The sequence below is a fragment of the Eucalyptus grandis genome, chromosome 1, assembly GCF_016545825.1.
Source record: "Eucalyptus grandis isolate ANBG69807.140 chromosome 1, ASM1654582v1, whole genome shotgun sequence".
Lineage (NCBI taxonomy): Eukaryota > Viridiplantae > Streptophyta > Magnoliopsida > Myrtales > Myrtaceae > Eucalyptus > Eucalyptus grandis.
The window spans coordinates 39,346,221-39,361,603 of record NC_052612.1 but is presented as its reverse complement, the minus strand read 5'-3'; the positions used below and the strand labels follow the sequence as shown (position 1 = coordinate 39,361,603).

The 15,383-nt window shown below is 37.4% G+C and overlaps 1 protein-coding gene across 5 annotated transcripts; it reads left to right on the top strand.

Moving 5' to 3' along the window:
• Positions 1-4,836: 4,836 nt before the first annotated feature.
• On the top strand, positions 4,837-13,676 carry LOC104441647 (serine/threonine-protein phosphatase 5). Of its 5 annotated transcripts, none has more exons than XM_010054817.3 (15): positions 4,837-4,995; positions 5,618-5,663; positions 5,772-5,863; positions 6,281-6,450; positions 6,537-6,608; positions 7,131-7,281; positions 8,635-8,829; positions 9,682-9,790; positions 9,868-9,985; positions 11,566-11,713; positions 11,968-12,216; positions 12,451-12,576; positions 12,697-12,797; positions 13,010-13,084; positions 13,236-13,676. In XM_010054817.3, the coding sequence occupies exons 3-15, from the start codon at positions 5,794-5,796 to the stop codon at positions 13,293-13,295; spliced, it is 1,644 nt and encodes a 547-aa protein (XP_010053119.2). In that variant the 5' UTR covers positions 4,837-4,995; positions 5,618-5,663; positions 5,772-5,793; the 3' UTR covers positions 13,296-13,676. The 5 variants fall into 5 exon arrangements, with proteins under 5 accessions (XP_010053119.2, XP_010053126.2, XP_010053152.2 ...); XM_010054824.3 differs by having other exon boundaries at positions 5,747-5,863; XM_010054832.3 differs by lacking the exon at positions 4,837-4,995 and adding an exon at positions 5,056-5,258.
• The last annotated feature ends 1,707 nt before the right edge of the window (positions 13,677-15,383 follow it).

Sequence of the window (15,383 nt, the reverse complement as noted above, 5' to 3'; positions counted from 1 at the left end):
TTGTGGTATCAAAGAAATAACAAGTTTTTCGAAGACAGGTATTTGTTTTATTTATTTTATGGATAAAAGGTTGAGAATATGGGCTAGTGCAAATACTTTATATGGGGATTATCATAAGTCTCTCGCATAAGTCAAGTGTGAACCAATAATAAAATTATATATATATAACCAATCTCACTCAGAGCAATAGTGTCTAGATGCTCATTAGTTCTTGCCGTTGATTTTGTTGTTGTTGTGGTGAATATATGCATAGTTCGATTTAGCATGAAAGGAAATGATTGAGCTCAATCATGAAATGCTCGATTCATAATATGAACCTATCTCGACCAATGTATATGTCTAATTCAGCATGAAATGATGATGTCAGATGAGGGGTGAATGGAGAGCAACATACCTTCCTATATGCTAATGCTTCATTTGTTTTGGAGAAAATAAATAATTTGAAAAATATTTTTCTATAAATAATTGTTTATATTACTTGAAATAATTAATCGACAAGAAATGTTTTCATAATTGACAATAATTTAAGTCTAAACATTTTTATAGACGATGAAAATACTTTCCATTTACTCATTTTTGTCATTGATACATGCGATTATTTTTAGAAAAATATTTTTCCAATTATTTATTTTTGGCGAGACAAAGGAGCCTAAATGTCTTTCATCTTCCTTAATCTAATGTCAAATGTCATTTTCTTCGTTTCCCACTGGTCGCTCGATTGGAATACTGCCTAACTCCCCAACAGTGAGAGCGAGTTTCGCTTTCTCCTAGCAAGCATCGGGCAATGATGCTTCAGTGAGGTAAAAAGTGTTGCTTTTCATATGATCTCCAGCTTTTCTTAAAGATCGAAGAGACAGCAAAGATAGAATATATATGTTACGTCTAACTTTAACGATCAATCTTTCAAAATGAAAAATAAAAGTAATCTCTCGATTAACAAACTTCACCTAATTAGGTTTTAAGGTACTTTAAGGCCTAGTAGAAACAAAAGCCTTGATGGAGATGGAGAAACTTCAGATCCGTGACAAGGGCTTGGCTCAAATGCACAAGGTCCCAATGGTATGTGCTAAATCATCAACTGATTGAGATGGAAGAACTTTTTGTTGTGTGAGAGAGAAAGATAATTTTGTATTAAGTAATACATGCAACAATCGATAGAGATTAGTATGTTATAATTCAGATAAATCATCGCTGGAAAGTACACTCATGCTAACCTAGGATCGTATCGAAGATTTTGGCGCCATGGAGAGATTGAAAAGTAATGTAGCCATGTTAGTCATCATTAGGTTAGAACAAAAAGTGAGTTTACCGGATAGTCCTTTTCCTTTAATAGTCAAGGGAGACGGACGTGTAGATCCGGTAATCTGAATGCCCATTAATCTTAAAGGAGAAGCTTTTCTGAAAGCTCTAAGTCTCTGGAATGAGATGAGATGTTCATGTTAGTTAATACTACAAGCAGATAATCATCAAGAGTATCTTTCTCCATTTGCTGCACCATATGCTTAAACTAAAAGAACTTAAACAATAGACAAAATGGTAAGGTAATTTACTAAAAATTCCTTACAGACCAACCAACCCGACCTTACTTTAATTTTGAAGTTGCGATGAATTTGCCATGGAAGATTGTTCTTGCTTGACAACTTGCAAATTTCATGAACTAGTTAAATATAAATCTTTAACTTGGGCAAGCAACCGTGACTCAAAGCAATTTATATATAATTTGTGAGATTGAAATGAATGATCTTTAGTTTTGGAATTATAAATTTCCCCATAACTGATAATGTCCACTCTTAAGGTTGAGATAATCTTCTTCTTTTTTTATAACCGAGGGCTCCACCATGGGCCCTCTGTGTCTGGACACACCGAAAAGCCAGGCTTCTATATCTCGGGGGAGACTAACACATGACCCTACCACTATGGCCTCCTATTTAAGACGTGTTAGCAGTTGTAGAGTTTCGTCCCTGGGACCTCTGCGATGAAGTACCCAAAACTGAACTAACTTAGCTGCCCACCGGTGAGTTAGATAATCTAGTTTTTTAATCCGACAAAAGACGAAAGTTTTGATTCTTGAGCAATGCCATGTGGCTACTCCGGGTATGGTGCGAAAATAAAGGGGAAATAGATAGAGATGGGAACTTGGTATAATAAAAATTGATGCAAGCAACCCAAAAGACCTACCTAACTATAGATATAAAAACCGGTTCAAATTCTATATACTTCTAACAACTTTGCCTTGGGAGGTTCGCTTGTATAAGATATGAGATGGATGATGTACCTCAGTCCAGATATAATTTATTGCCCTACTTTACAAAAGATGTGCTTGAGCTTAGAAAAAGAAAACAGAAAATTTATTTGAAAAGGGCACGACCACGACCTATGTCATGGCTGCCCTACCAACTCTAGAAATAGTAATTATATATAATTAACCTTCACCATCAGATCAATTAACAACTCTCTATCGTCACATCACTTCTAACTTTAAAATAAAGTTTCTTCTTTTTAATTATGTGGTAATTCTGGTTTAAGAGTTAATGATTTATGGTTTTTCTTTGCCAAGGAGAATTCTGATTAGTTAGGTCAGGTAAGATTGCCAACAGTCTTATCAATAAAGAACCTTTTCACCTTTTCATTCCCCTAGAAAAAGTTAAAGTGCACCGGCTATCAGTTTTCACCTATACTTTGCCTAGGAATCTAGTATACTATACAGCCACTAAATGTCATTTAGTTCTAATTTTATCCCTCTTTTAGTTGTTAAGGGTTTGGAAGCACTTCTCAAATCATGATTTGTCAAACCAGCATCACCCATTAGCTTTAATAAAGCTTTAAAAAAAAAAAAACAACACGTGTCGATCGTTCATATGTTACAAGATTATTATCAAACTTGCGAAATCAGATGAACGTTTGGTGTATTCACCCACCGGTAAATTAGAAGTTGGGAGAATAATCGAGAGCTCTCTTTCAAAAAGCAACAAATCGATTCGATCAATCAAGTTGTTGAATCTAGTAAAATACATGCCTAGCTAGGAGTTACAGAAGCGATTCAACTCTAAGATTTATGAAACCAAGTTACGCAATTTGCACTTGTGATAGTATATATACCTAGTTCAAGGGTCAGTATGGCGATTGAATTAATCAATTGAAAAGCCTAATAGAAAGATCAATCTCTTTGTACCTCAATTATTAGTTAGGGTTAGATGATGATCAAGTTTAAGTCAGCGTCAACTTTGAATGAATTAAGCAATTTTTCTAGTCGATCTCTAACTGGAATCACCGTTAAGTGGGTCAAGCTTAAGATTCAAGGGTGTTGAGGCTTAAGTTAGGGAAAGCTAATTGAATAATTACTACTTTAAGGTCACTCGACTTAGGTAATTTCTCCACATCTTGTGTAACTGAAAAGAAAATTTCTCATATGATAACTATCCTTACATATATATGTTACTTTTATTTTCTTTTTCTTTTTAGTTCATATTATAGTCATTCACTTTGCTTGAATATATTGAGCTAGAGAATTTAGAATCTCTGACCAATCTATTGGTTCAACTTGAGAAGTCCTTGTGAGATTTTAATTCTCAACATGAATGGCATGCCTTTCGAATCGGGAACTAGATGACACCACCCGGATCACAAAACCAACGAGAAGTAATGATAACGCATGTCGAATTCTTCTTTGCTGACGACCTTTTTTGTTAAACAATACTATCAAAATCTTGGTGGTAGTGGGCCTATTTGTGTACACTTGAGCGAAAAGCAAAAAAAAAGAAGAAGCCAAAATTAATGTATTATTTAGATTTTGGAATATTATGATAAATCATCCACGAATTTATGTGTCGACATTCAACTATTGCAAAAGTTTCATATTTGAAAATAAAGTTTCATTTTTTAAAATAGTCAAAGTGCGTGAATTGAAAGATTTTTTCTTTTTTTGGGGTTAGTTGTCATAGAGTTGAAAAAGTGAGATTAAGCAAACGGTAGAAAGTTAAAAATCAATCCAAACAGGCCGCACGACTTTCCCTTATTAGAGTACTCATCTCGATCATGGACTTCTTCGGTGTCTTGTGCATCGCTTATTTGGCTAATTTGCAAGTCTCTCGTATCATGAAATTTCCCTCTTTTTCCTTTTTTCTTCGAGCCATGCTAAAGATATAAAGAGTGATTTATGATGAATGCGTCAAATTCTTGTAGAGTGTGTATATGTATATGTACACACACACCCACACAAGGTCGTTATAGATAGCCACTACATTAAATTTATGACGTTGCTCGGTAAAATCATCCCCGTCCTTAATCCTTATGCAAAAAGTTTTCCTTTTTCATGCGGGATCGGCCCACCCACGACATAGGTGATTTGGGCCTTGCTGGACATTGACAACCAAGCCCATTGGGCTTCCAACGTCAATACTATTTTCGTTGGTGGGTAAACATTGCCCGGACCGTCACATAACAATATGTATCGATTTACAAATGAGCCATCTTCAGTCATACGTGAATTTGGCAGGCGGGAATTTGTGTCCTAAAAACTTTCCAAGTCAGATTATTAAAAACAAAGAAACAATTGGCGAAAAGAAAATGATTAAAAGTATAAATTCATTTGTCTAGTAAAAAAATGAATTATTTAAAAACTTATTTTTAAAGACGATCGCTGGTACTATTTGAAATAGTTAATTAATATTTTTTTGGTTAATAATTATTTATATATGAATATTTTCGTGATGAAAATATTATTTATTTATTTTAATAAATGATATAAACGGTTATTTTTAAGGAAATATTTTCGAAATATTTTCCTCAACATTATTCTCGTAAGTTCCGATCACTACAAGGAAAAAGATAAACAGCGAAGGAGCCAATAATTACGTCTCCCCCTCTCTCTCTGTCTCTCTCTCTCTGTGCCAGGAGTTAGGGTTTCTCCGAATCTTTTCTTTCCTCGCTACAGTCAAGGGTTCACCGCATCGCTTCAATCTCTGCTGAATGCATCATTAGATTCTCTCTCTCCAGGTACCTCTCTCTCTCTCTCTCATCTCCGTCAACGGAGTCTTGAACAGGCCCCGCCGCCGCCGCCGCCGCCGCGGTGCGCCGCCGCGAAGGACGACGTTGTTGTTGGGATTGCCGTGACTTGATTGGAGGACGACGGAGATAGTAGTCGTAGCGGTGTTCGTTTCCACGTGCCTCGTGAGGTCACGTTTCCGCTGGCCGAGCGGCGGGCGCGCCGTCGTGTAGCTCGCCGAGCTGGGGGAAGGGGGAAAGTTTCGAGCTTGACGGTATTTCCATTGGAGGGTGCTCTGTGAAATTGTGATTGGTTTAGAAAATCCCATTCGTTTTTTTCCTTTTTGACTTTTTCGGCTTTCGGGTGTTGTTGATCGTGGGTCATTTATGTCAATATTCGAACATGGTTGGTCACTCCAACTGTTTTTCAATGTGGTTAGAGTCTGGAATGGAGATGTCATATGCACGGATCGGTTTAGGCCAATTTTGGTTGGAAAACTATGCGTTACTTACCTTCGGGATCGACTGACACGTATTTGTGCTCGAACATTTTACGGATAACAATAACCGTAGTATCTATGATTTAATGCATCCGGCTGGAATTAATTCACTTGTCATATTTTCTTTTGAGTAGATGCTGAGGAAGTTATAGCACGGACTTGTTGCGGCTTATTAAGTGGGTAAGTATAAGCTATTTCTCGTTATTGGTACGCAGGGCCAGTGGAGTGGGGGAAGGGATCATAATAGACACCGCATTCATTAGCTGCGTGCTTTCTGTTTTTACGCAGGACGAGGACTACTTTGCCCAATATGGCAACTCAAAATTCAAGCGTTGCAAGAGCCGAAGAACTCAAACTTCAAGCAAATGAAGCATTCAAGGGTAGGCATTTGAGTTTCCATTTCGCTTTACTTCTATCCATAATATCTGTATTAGGAGATATGTGTATTATGTTGGGTTGCCAGCAGTAATTGTGGTTTTCCGCCTTGAACAGAATGTATCCGAATAAATTTTGTGTGTGTTTCCCAATTTTTCTTGATTTTAACACTAAAGAATTGAGGACGAAGTAACAGATAGATCGGTTACTAACTGGAAGAGGAAGGAGTTTTCACTTATAAAGAAAGCTGGAAGAAAATAGTTCTTATGCCAATAGAACCTTATATGAGTTTCTACCCTCCTCATGAGTTGAAACTTTTTCTCATTGCAAAATTATTAACTTGTATTCTTTGAATAAGTCAGAAATTGCTTCTATTTTCCTTCTACTTATAATGACCTGTGCCAACTTCTTCAAACGTGTAGCTCACAAATATGCACAAGCTATTGATCTGTATAGCCAAGCAATTGAATTGAATGGTGAGACTGCTGTATACTGGGCCAACAGGGCATTTGCTCATTCTAAACTGGAGGAGTATGGAAGTGCCATACAAGATGCTTCCAAGGCTATTGAAATCGATCCTAAATATTCAAAGGTGTGGCATAAACGAAGAATGTTGTGTTCTCTCCTGCTATCTCACATGTTGTTGTTCTCTCTGCTGATGGCATCATTTACTTTTAGGGCTATTACAGGCGGGGTGCGGCTTATCTTGCCATGGGGAAATTCAAAGATGCGCTCAAGGATTTTCAGCAGGTATTTTACTCTTGTCAACTTTTCTTTTTCATACCTGTTTTCATGCTGGGAAAGTTGCAGCTAAATATATTATAGGTTCTTTCTCAACGATACGTCAATTTGGTAGATGGTTGTTTATACTCTTTGGCTTGATTTTGTTGTAACTGATTGGTTCTTCATTTTTTTTTCCTTCCAATTATGAAGAATGGAGGTGCTTTTTATGCTGCCTTCTTTATAGAGTATAGGTATTTATGACACATCCTGTCTTGGAACAGTTTGTCCAGCTAACCTCATCCACAATCAATGTCTATGGCATCACTGCAAAATTTTGAAGCTTTGGTTTGTGATTTACATGTGATTGATGGATCTTATTGTACAATAATTTCTGACAGTTGAAGGTCGTCTTTATATGAAAGAAAGGATGAGTGACCCTCAACAATGATCCTTTGTTGAAGCTTTTTGTCAACTTGTTGATATCACTGGATTTAATGATCCATATATTGTTACTTCTGTTGTGCATTTATTAACAAATTTGTTTCTTAGGTTAAAAGACTCTGTCCGAATGATCCTGATGCAAGCAAGAAATTGAAGGAATGCGAAAAGGCAGTAATGAAACTCAAATTTGAAGAGGCAATTGCTGTACCAGAATCTGAGAGGCACTCCATAGCAGATTCAATTGATTATCATTCTATAGGTACTTATCTTATTGAAAAGTAATTACTCAATATATGTCTTTCTATTTTTTATCCCATTGTTTGATCTTCTTCCTTCTGCTGTATATGTCTCCGCATGTTTAACTTTGCAAGAAGTAGGCTTTTCCTTTTTTTATGGTTAAGTTTCCTTGAGAATATTGCATAGAGGCTCACAAAGTTAAATTGGGCTTTTTTTTTTTTTTTTTTTTTTTTTTTTTTAATGGTCAAGTCCTCTGGATATTCATACAGGTTTGTATATTTGAATGTATCTTGCACATTGAAAAGATACAATATGTTTGTGATGCTGCTTGCCATCTGAAATTAATAACGTGTAATGGTAATGTGTGGCGGGGCATTACTAAATTCTAAAAAGTAGGAATCACCATTGCAATGCAGGGATATTAGGGATAATTGGTTGCCCCTATTTAGTGATTGATGTAGTTTTGTGGACAATAGAAAGTTTTGATGAGGATTAGGGTTAAATTGGGGGAGTTTGAAGTTTCTTCTTAAAAATCACTTATGTAGAAGTCTGCCTTGTATTCTGTGAGCTAAATCTTTGATTCTTAGGAGAGAAGATTAGTTGTCTTGATAGTTTAAGTTTAATACAGTCTTATTTCCCTCCTTTCCCACTGAAGCCCACTAAAGATTCTTTGGGACAAGAGAAGTAGATGAAGTAAACGTGAAGTTCCCCTCTGATATTTGATTGAAAAGGTTATCTATTTAGGTCTCATTTGACAACCTAAGACGTGAAAGCACCATTAGAGTTATTTTGATCTACAAATGGATGCTGCACTACTTTACTGGTATGATCCTGCTATTTGGCCCAAAAAAGGGGCTTTGAGAGGGTGAGGTCTTTGGAATTATGTATGGAGCAATTTCAGAACCTCTATGGATTGGAAGTTGTCAGAAATTATGCTAAATTTATCCGAAGATATGAGGAATGCATTAGCGGTATCTTTGGGAGTTTCGCATTTCGGGTTTGCTGGGACACATTGTGGTGGCATACTAATGACATTTTTAAAGTTCTCACCACCTACCAATGTCATTCTGTTTCTATCAGAATTATTGTATCTTTAAAGATTGAATCTTTGATAACCTGAGGAATCGTAGTTTTCACTGTCAAGAAATATTGGGGAAGCACCCTATCATGGTCAAGATAATGTAACAGCAAAACTTAGTTAAAATTGTGGAATTCTTGGATGGATGATGATGGTCAAAATCTATTTTGGGAAACCTAGTATCAAGGAGACGGTAAATAAAGCTTTCCTTAGTTTGATGATTAAATTTTTATTTAGCTGTTAAATCGCATTAAGAAGTACCACTAAAATATTTTTTAAATATTTTTATCATTATAGGAACGGTCCCCAATTCATCGTCTTTGTCCACCCAAGCGGCTGTAGCTTCTGTAGCAGTTGCAATTGTGGCGGCAGTGGTAGTGTTGGTGGGAACTGCAGCAGCTGCAGTTGTTCTGATGCTGCTGGTGTGTCTAGGGGCCTATTGGTGGGGTTATGGCGGTGGCCTCTTTTCTAGGAGTTCAGATATTGACCTAGGTTTGGGTCCACTGAGTTTTGAAAATACCTTCTTCTAATGGTTAATAAGGGAAATATCTGCGTATTTTGATGTTAATTCGAGAATAAAAAAGCATTCTTTGGAATAAGCAAATGGAATTTCTCTTGTATGTTTCCTATGTTTCATTATTTAGGCTTCTTTTGATCATTATGATGTTTTATACTAGATTGTTATGATGTATATTAGTATCTTTTAGTGAAGCAAACAAGATACTTATTTTATGTGAAGTGGTTTTTTATGCTTAGTTAACAGTATGGAGAGGTTAGTGTCTTAGTAAATGATTCTTCATACCAAAGTAGGAATGCATATGAAAGGAGATTTGGGACATTAGTTTTTATTTTTTATTTTTTAGCTGCTTCTTGCTCCCAGGTACTGGGAATACAAACTGTATTATTGGTTTTCTTTTCTTCCTTATTTCCTTTTAAGACCACTCCATCAAGTCAACCTCAAAGTTTGATATTGGCAGGGATTTATAGAAAATTTGAATGGTTCATTGTGAATCCGAATGTAGTCCTTCCCAAATCTCACTTTTGCTGTTGAGGTTTTTGTACATGTAAACTTTTGAAATATTTAACATGACATTGTCTTTTTAAATGTATTTCCTTACCTGACTTCCTCGCATTATGCAACTTTTAGGATATGACTGGCTATAGTGTCTCTAGTTTTTGCAAAGTATGCCAGATATGCAATTATCTTGAGTCCTGTCTCCTAGCAGTTTATTCGGCGAATTAATTTTTTCATGGATGCAGACTTTAGTAACTCTTTTACTATCATTTTGCATAACAAGTGTTTCTTTGTTTTTTTTTCTTCTTTTTTTGTTTGTTCTAATGCAGATGTGGAGCCACAGTATTCTGGTGCAAGAATAGAGGGAGATGTTGTTACATTGGATTTTGTGAAAAGGATGATTGAAGATTTTAGAAATCAAAAGTGCTTACACAAGAGGTATGTTTGGCTACAATGAATCGCTAGTCAAAATTTGTTTCAGTATTTCCTGGGCTCAGCAAATCGCAATGCTGCAGATATGCATTCCAGATTGTCTTGCAAACAAGAGAGATGTTGCGGGCATTGCCTTCTCTTGTTGATATAAATGTTCCTCTTGGAAAACACTTCACTGTTTGTGGTGATGTACATGGTCAGGTAATTTTCCTTTACATTTTTTTTTTTGGTAAAGGTAATTTTCCTTTACATTCAGCTTCCTTAACCTGAAGAATTGTCACTTGCTAAACCTAAGCATTATGCAGAAGTACTGGTGGCATGCTAGGTGGTTACTTTATGATGAGAATGCTCATATATTGAATGTGATTAGTTGCCGAGGTATTAGCCTTTCATGTGAAACAACTACATCTCAGAGTTAGTACTGGAGCTCTGTCCAGAATTGCTGTCAATTTACTGGCTTAAATTGTATCTTCTCGATTTCACTGATGCGGCAATGAAGCCGAATCGACAAATTATGATATATTTTCCCATAGTTCATCATTCTTGTTAGTACTACAGGCATCAAATTTGAAAATACAAATCACTATCAGAAAGGATCAATAAAGTGCACTGTAGCAAAAACGTTGGAGTTATGATAGCCTAGTGAGAACTTTCATTGTTATGCTGAATTATTAATTCGTTGTTCTTTGTGCTTGGTTGACTGAATTAATTGAACAAAATGATTACTGGGTTTTCTCTTGGTCAGTAGCACGTGGGTTTTCTTTGTGTTACTTGTAGATTTGATGGACTGAAACTGTATACAAAAAGTTAGCATACAAGCTGGAGTTCATCTCAACATTCATGAATTTTTTTTTTGGCCAGTAGAGCATCCACAAACATTTCCTTTGGCAACTTTACTGCTGAGCAGGCAAGGGAGAGAAGGGCTGGGGTGATATTTCTGATGTCTCATTTATGTAAAAGATGTAGTTCTGTGCCAGCGAACGAACCTCGTCATGCCTCTGTTGGCATGAATTGCTTGGTCACTGTAGTTTGATGAGCTGCACGCGCTGTCGTCCTTTCTAACATTTCTTAATGGTGGTGAAGTTGACAGTGAGTAGGACATATAGGAAATTCTGACAGTAGACTGGTAGAGAAAAGTCTCTTGCACGAGAATCTAGGTGCTCGGTGAAGAAAACTGATAGAAATAGGCACGTAGGGAATAAGTTTATGGTGTACTCAGATGGCCATCTGAAAGGACATGCAAGAAAATGTTTCTATATCATTACCTGCTTTGGGGAACAGGTTTCTGATGCCTTATAACCATTGAGCTTTAGTTTTCCACCCAAGTTAGTACTTTTATTGAGTGGAGATGATAGTCGATTGTGCATGGGGTGAAAGATTGATTCAGCACTCTGTTGGCTTTTGCATGAGAAGGTTTCACCCACCCCGCTTTTCCTCTCCTTTGCTTCCTTCTTCTGCGGTCGGAAGCTTCATCCTCTTTTCTTAAGTGTGAGATTTTCACCTTGTTATTGTGGCTTGAGTGCTGAAACATCTTCAAGATAACGTATATCTTTATGTTGGAACATGGTGTTATAAGTGTCATTACTAGACTGTTGAATCACTATATCGTACCAAGTTACTGTTCATTTACCATCGTAAGTTAAATTGTACATCGAGTAAATATAGAACTTTTTTTCTATTTTTCCTTGACTACTCATGCTTCTGGAATTGCTTGTGTTGCTTCTTGCTGAAAATTGTATGTCTACTTGGTTCATCAGTGCTAATGCATTCTTCATATGCAGTTTTATGATCTTTTGAATATCTTCGAGTTGAATGGGCTTCCCTCAGAAGAGAACCCTTACCTATTTAATGGTGACTTTGTGGACCGAGGATCATTTTCTGTGGAGGTGATCCTTACCTTGTTTGCATTCAAGTGCATGTCTCCATCAGGTAAACCCTCTCTAGTCATGCTTTTAATTTATAATAGTATCATTTTCTCTGAAAGAGTTGCTATGTCATTTTGTTTCTGTTCACAAAAGCACCTTCTTATGGACTCACACTTTCGTGTTTTCATCATTTCCTGTCACCCATTCTATTAGTCTATGCATCTTAACCTTTATTGAAGCCTATTATAAACAGTGCAAACTGCAAGGCATATTCCTTTTGGTTGTCATTAAGATCTAAGACTTTTTCTACTTTTTCAGCTATATATCTTGCCCGAGGAAATCATGAGAGCAAAAGCATGAATAAAATTTATGGCTTTGAGGGAGAAGTTCGATCCAAGTTGAGTGAAACATTCGTCGAGCTCTTTGCTGAAGTGTTCTGTTGTCTTCCTTTGGCGCATGTGATAAATGAGAAGATTTTCGTGGTTCATGGAGGTCTATTTAGTGTTGATGGGGTGAAGCTTTCTGACATCAGGTCAATTGATCGGTTCTGTGAGCCTCCTGAGGAAGGTGAGTTGGCACATTCATGACCTTTAATAGCCAGTAACAATTCTTTGTGTTGGGATTGTCTGTCACACCCCCAGATCTCTCTCTCTCTCTCTCTCTCTCTCAGTGCCTGTCCCCCCTCACTGTCCCCAAGCCATCATTACCCACCGTCTTTTACTGCACATGAAGAATAGGTGTTTGAGATGGTCTGTGCCATTTATATAACTTCTTGTTTTATATGTTAATACCTGATGTCAGGTTTGATGTGTGAATTGCTCTGGAGCGATCCCCAACCATTACCTGGAAGAGGTCCTAGCAAGCGGGGGGTGGGTCTTTCTTTTGGTGGAGATGTCACCAAAAAGTTTTTGCAAGAAAACAACTTAGGTATCGTTTACCGTGCTTCAGTTTTCTGTTTTCCTTGTGCGCGTGTGCATCTCCTCCTTGCTACGTTTAATCAAATTTCTCTTATCATTTTAGTGGATTGACTCCCATTCCCCTTAACAGATTTGGTCGTGCGATCACATGAAGTGAAGGATGAAGGCTATGAGATTGAGCATGACGGAAAACTTATTACCGTATTCTCTGCGCCAAATTATTGTGATCAGGTACTTGGATATTCCAAATTGTTACGCTTTGTTCTGTTTGCATCAGGGGAGTATATGAGCGACAGTCCCGTCTCTTTAGTTCTGCCATAACTATTGTTGAATCATTGTGCTTTCTCTATCTGTCGATTTAGCCAAAAAGGAAGAAAGAGTCTGTCTTGGTTTGTCATATCTAGTTATGCATGTTATTAACCATTGATTTCAATTCCTCTCAGATGGGTAACAAGGGTGCTTTTATTCGATTTGAAGCCCCTGAGATGAAGCCCAACATTGTCACATTTTCTGCAGTGGTCAGTTACTTATTTGACTTCCCCTTCTGTCGATTTTTTTGTCTTTTTCACTAGTGCATAGCAGGCTCAGGAAGCATCTCAAGTTATTAATCTGAATAGAAATTTAGATTATTTTCACTAATTTGTTGGATTGCATTGAAAAAAATTGCAGCCACACCCTGATGTGAAGCCCATGGCATATGCAAACAACTTCCTGCGTATGTTCTCGTAGTCTATGAATCTGATTGATGAATTCAAGATTACTGCGAGCGTATGAAATCTGGATAAGCTGAGGAGCTCCCTTGTTCTGGGTATGAGGTGCAATTTATTTCAGCCGACTGAATGACGAGATAGGTGCTATATGGAAGCAATTGTAGCTTTGATGCGCTGACAAAATTTGCGCGCCCTTTTTAGATTTTTGGACACTTTCCAGGAATCCCCTGGGTGGGATTTGGGGATTTTGTGGAAAGAACATCGTTGTACCGTCTCTTGTAAATTATATGGCTTCATTTTGGTCTTTACTGTCCAACAATTTGTGCTATCGTCATGTTCCCTTTACTTTGGTCATTTGGATCGGAAAAACGAATAAAGTTGCTATTCTTTGCTGGGTCGATGTTGTATGTTGTCCCCACAAGTGATTTCATCTTCTCTTTGCTTTAGAATAAATTGGCTCCCCGCTTAGGATATGGAAAGCGAGGAAACTATGCAGGGAAGAAAAAAGAAAGTTCCCTCCCACAATAGAGCATCGGCTTTTGCTCGAGAGAGATTGTACATCGACTTGTGTTAATGTAATGCAAGAACGAATCTCGAGGAATAGAAGGGCAACATTCAGTCTGTCTAGCCCGTTGTTGTCCACATGGATTGAGATTCACCGGCAAGCTCACAAAAGTGTAGTAGACGTCCTCTAGATAGATAACCGTGGCCCGTCGCCATCCCTGTGGTTGGATGTTGCACAGGATTTGAGCCGACAAATTCTGTGGATAATCCCCGTGCGAAGTTAATTTTTGGTTCATCGGTCAAATTTATCGAATTGGAAGCCAAATTACTAGATTTCGTTAACTTGAATATACTATAGAATGATAACATTAAATATTTTCATATAATTTAAAGACTAGGTGAACATTTGCCAAAAGTTTTAAGAATCATATTGAACAAATTAGTAGTTTGGAAATGAAGGTCAAAATTCAGGAAATATTTATATAATTATCCTTTGCAGACGTGTTCGCATTGGAAAGTTTATTATACTGTCATGCTCTCCTAAAACTTTTGATGGGATCAAAGCCAGTCCCTCGAGAACAGGACCATTGGCAACCGATTGCTTTGTCAAGTACCTAGCGCCCCAATCGATAAGGTGATTGACTATGGTATGAAGAGAAAAGATCCAGACGGCACCTGGGAATCAAATTTAGTTCGAGCGCCTTGACTTGCTTCCACAGCGCAAACTTAATCCATTGATCCATGCAAGACCAAAACTTGACATTCGGGTGAAAGTCGGGGTATCAATAGTTTGGTTCAATTCGGGTTCTCGCAAATACCCAACTCAAACATGAATGAAGCATGCCTTTTGTGACCTAAACCGAGTAGAGCCAATCCGAGAACACGGTTTAGTTTGGTCCTGGTCTTCTTTTTTTTATTGTTTCCTAAGGTGAAAAATCCCGTACACAACTCTGAACCAGTGACTTTGATGCTCTTGGACTTACGTGCAGGAAAGGACACAGAAGATCTGTGAAATGTAGGCAAATAATTGATAGTGTGAAGCTCAAACCGAGTCTCCCTCTTCGCGAAATTGAACATAGAAATTGCACCTTCGAGTACTTGTTCCATCAGACTCGTTCTCCTCTCTGTAAATTTCTTTCCACTTCGATTAAGGAATGGAAGAAAATTAGATTCAGAACAGGAATCCCCTTTTAGAAAATTTATCCAAACTAGGAAAATTACTTGAATAAGGAATTTATTTTTATTTTTATTTTTGGGCTCAAGCTTGGGTCCCTTAAGGCATGCACAAGGCCTCAGCACCTAGGTCCATGGTGGTCGTGGTCAAGACCCTAGCGCCCATGCCCGGACACTCGAAATGATTTTTCGTGTATGCACACTTTTTATCCTCTTGCACTTTCATTGTGTGTTCTGATCATTAAATATAACATTTGATCGGCTTAGTAGTGGGATTAAGATCAAATGGACAAATCTATTTATGGGAGAGTCAGCTTGGGCGACATATCTGAAATGCAAGAGGGTTAAAATGAAAAGGTTAAACAAAGGTACAAGTGGATCATGATGAGCTTTTCTTTTCCTCATGAGAGGTTAGACGACAGATCTGAAA

Excerpts from the sequence above, each read along its gene's own strand:
- LOC104441647 (XM_010054817.3), top strand. The coding sequence starts at position 5,794 with ATGGCAACTCAAAATTCAAGCGTTGCAAGAGCCGAAGAACTCAAACTT. Across the intron at positions 11,714-11,967 it reads CAAGTGCATGTCTCCATCAG|CTATATATCTTGCCCGAGGA; the intron begins GTAAACCCTCTC and ends CTACTTTTTCAG. Across the intron at positions 12,217-12,450 it reads CTGTGAGCCTCCTGAGGAAG|GTTTGATGTGTGAATTGCTC; the intron begins GTGAGTTGGCAC and ends ACCTGATGTCAG.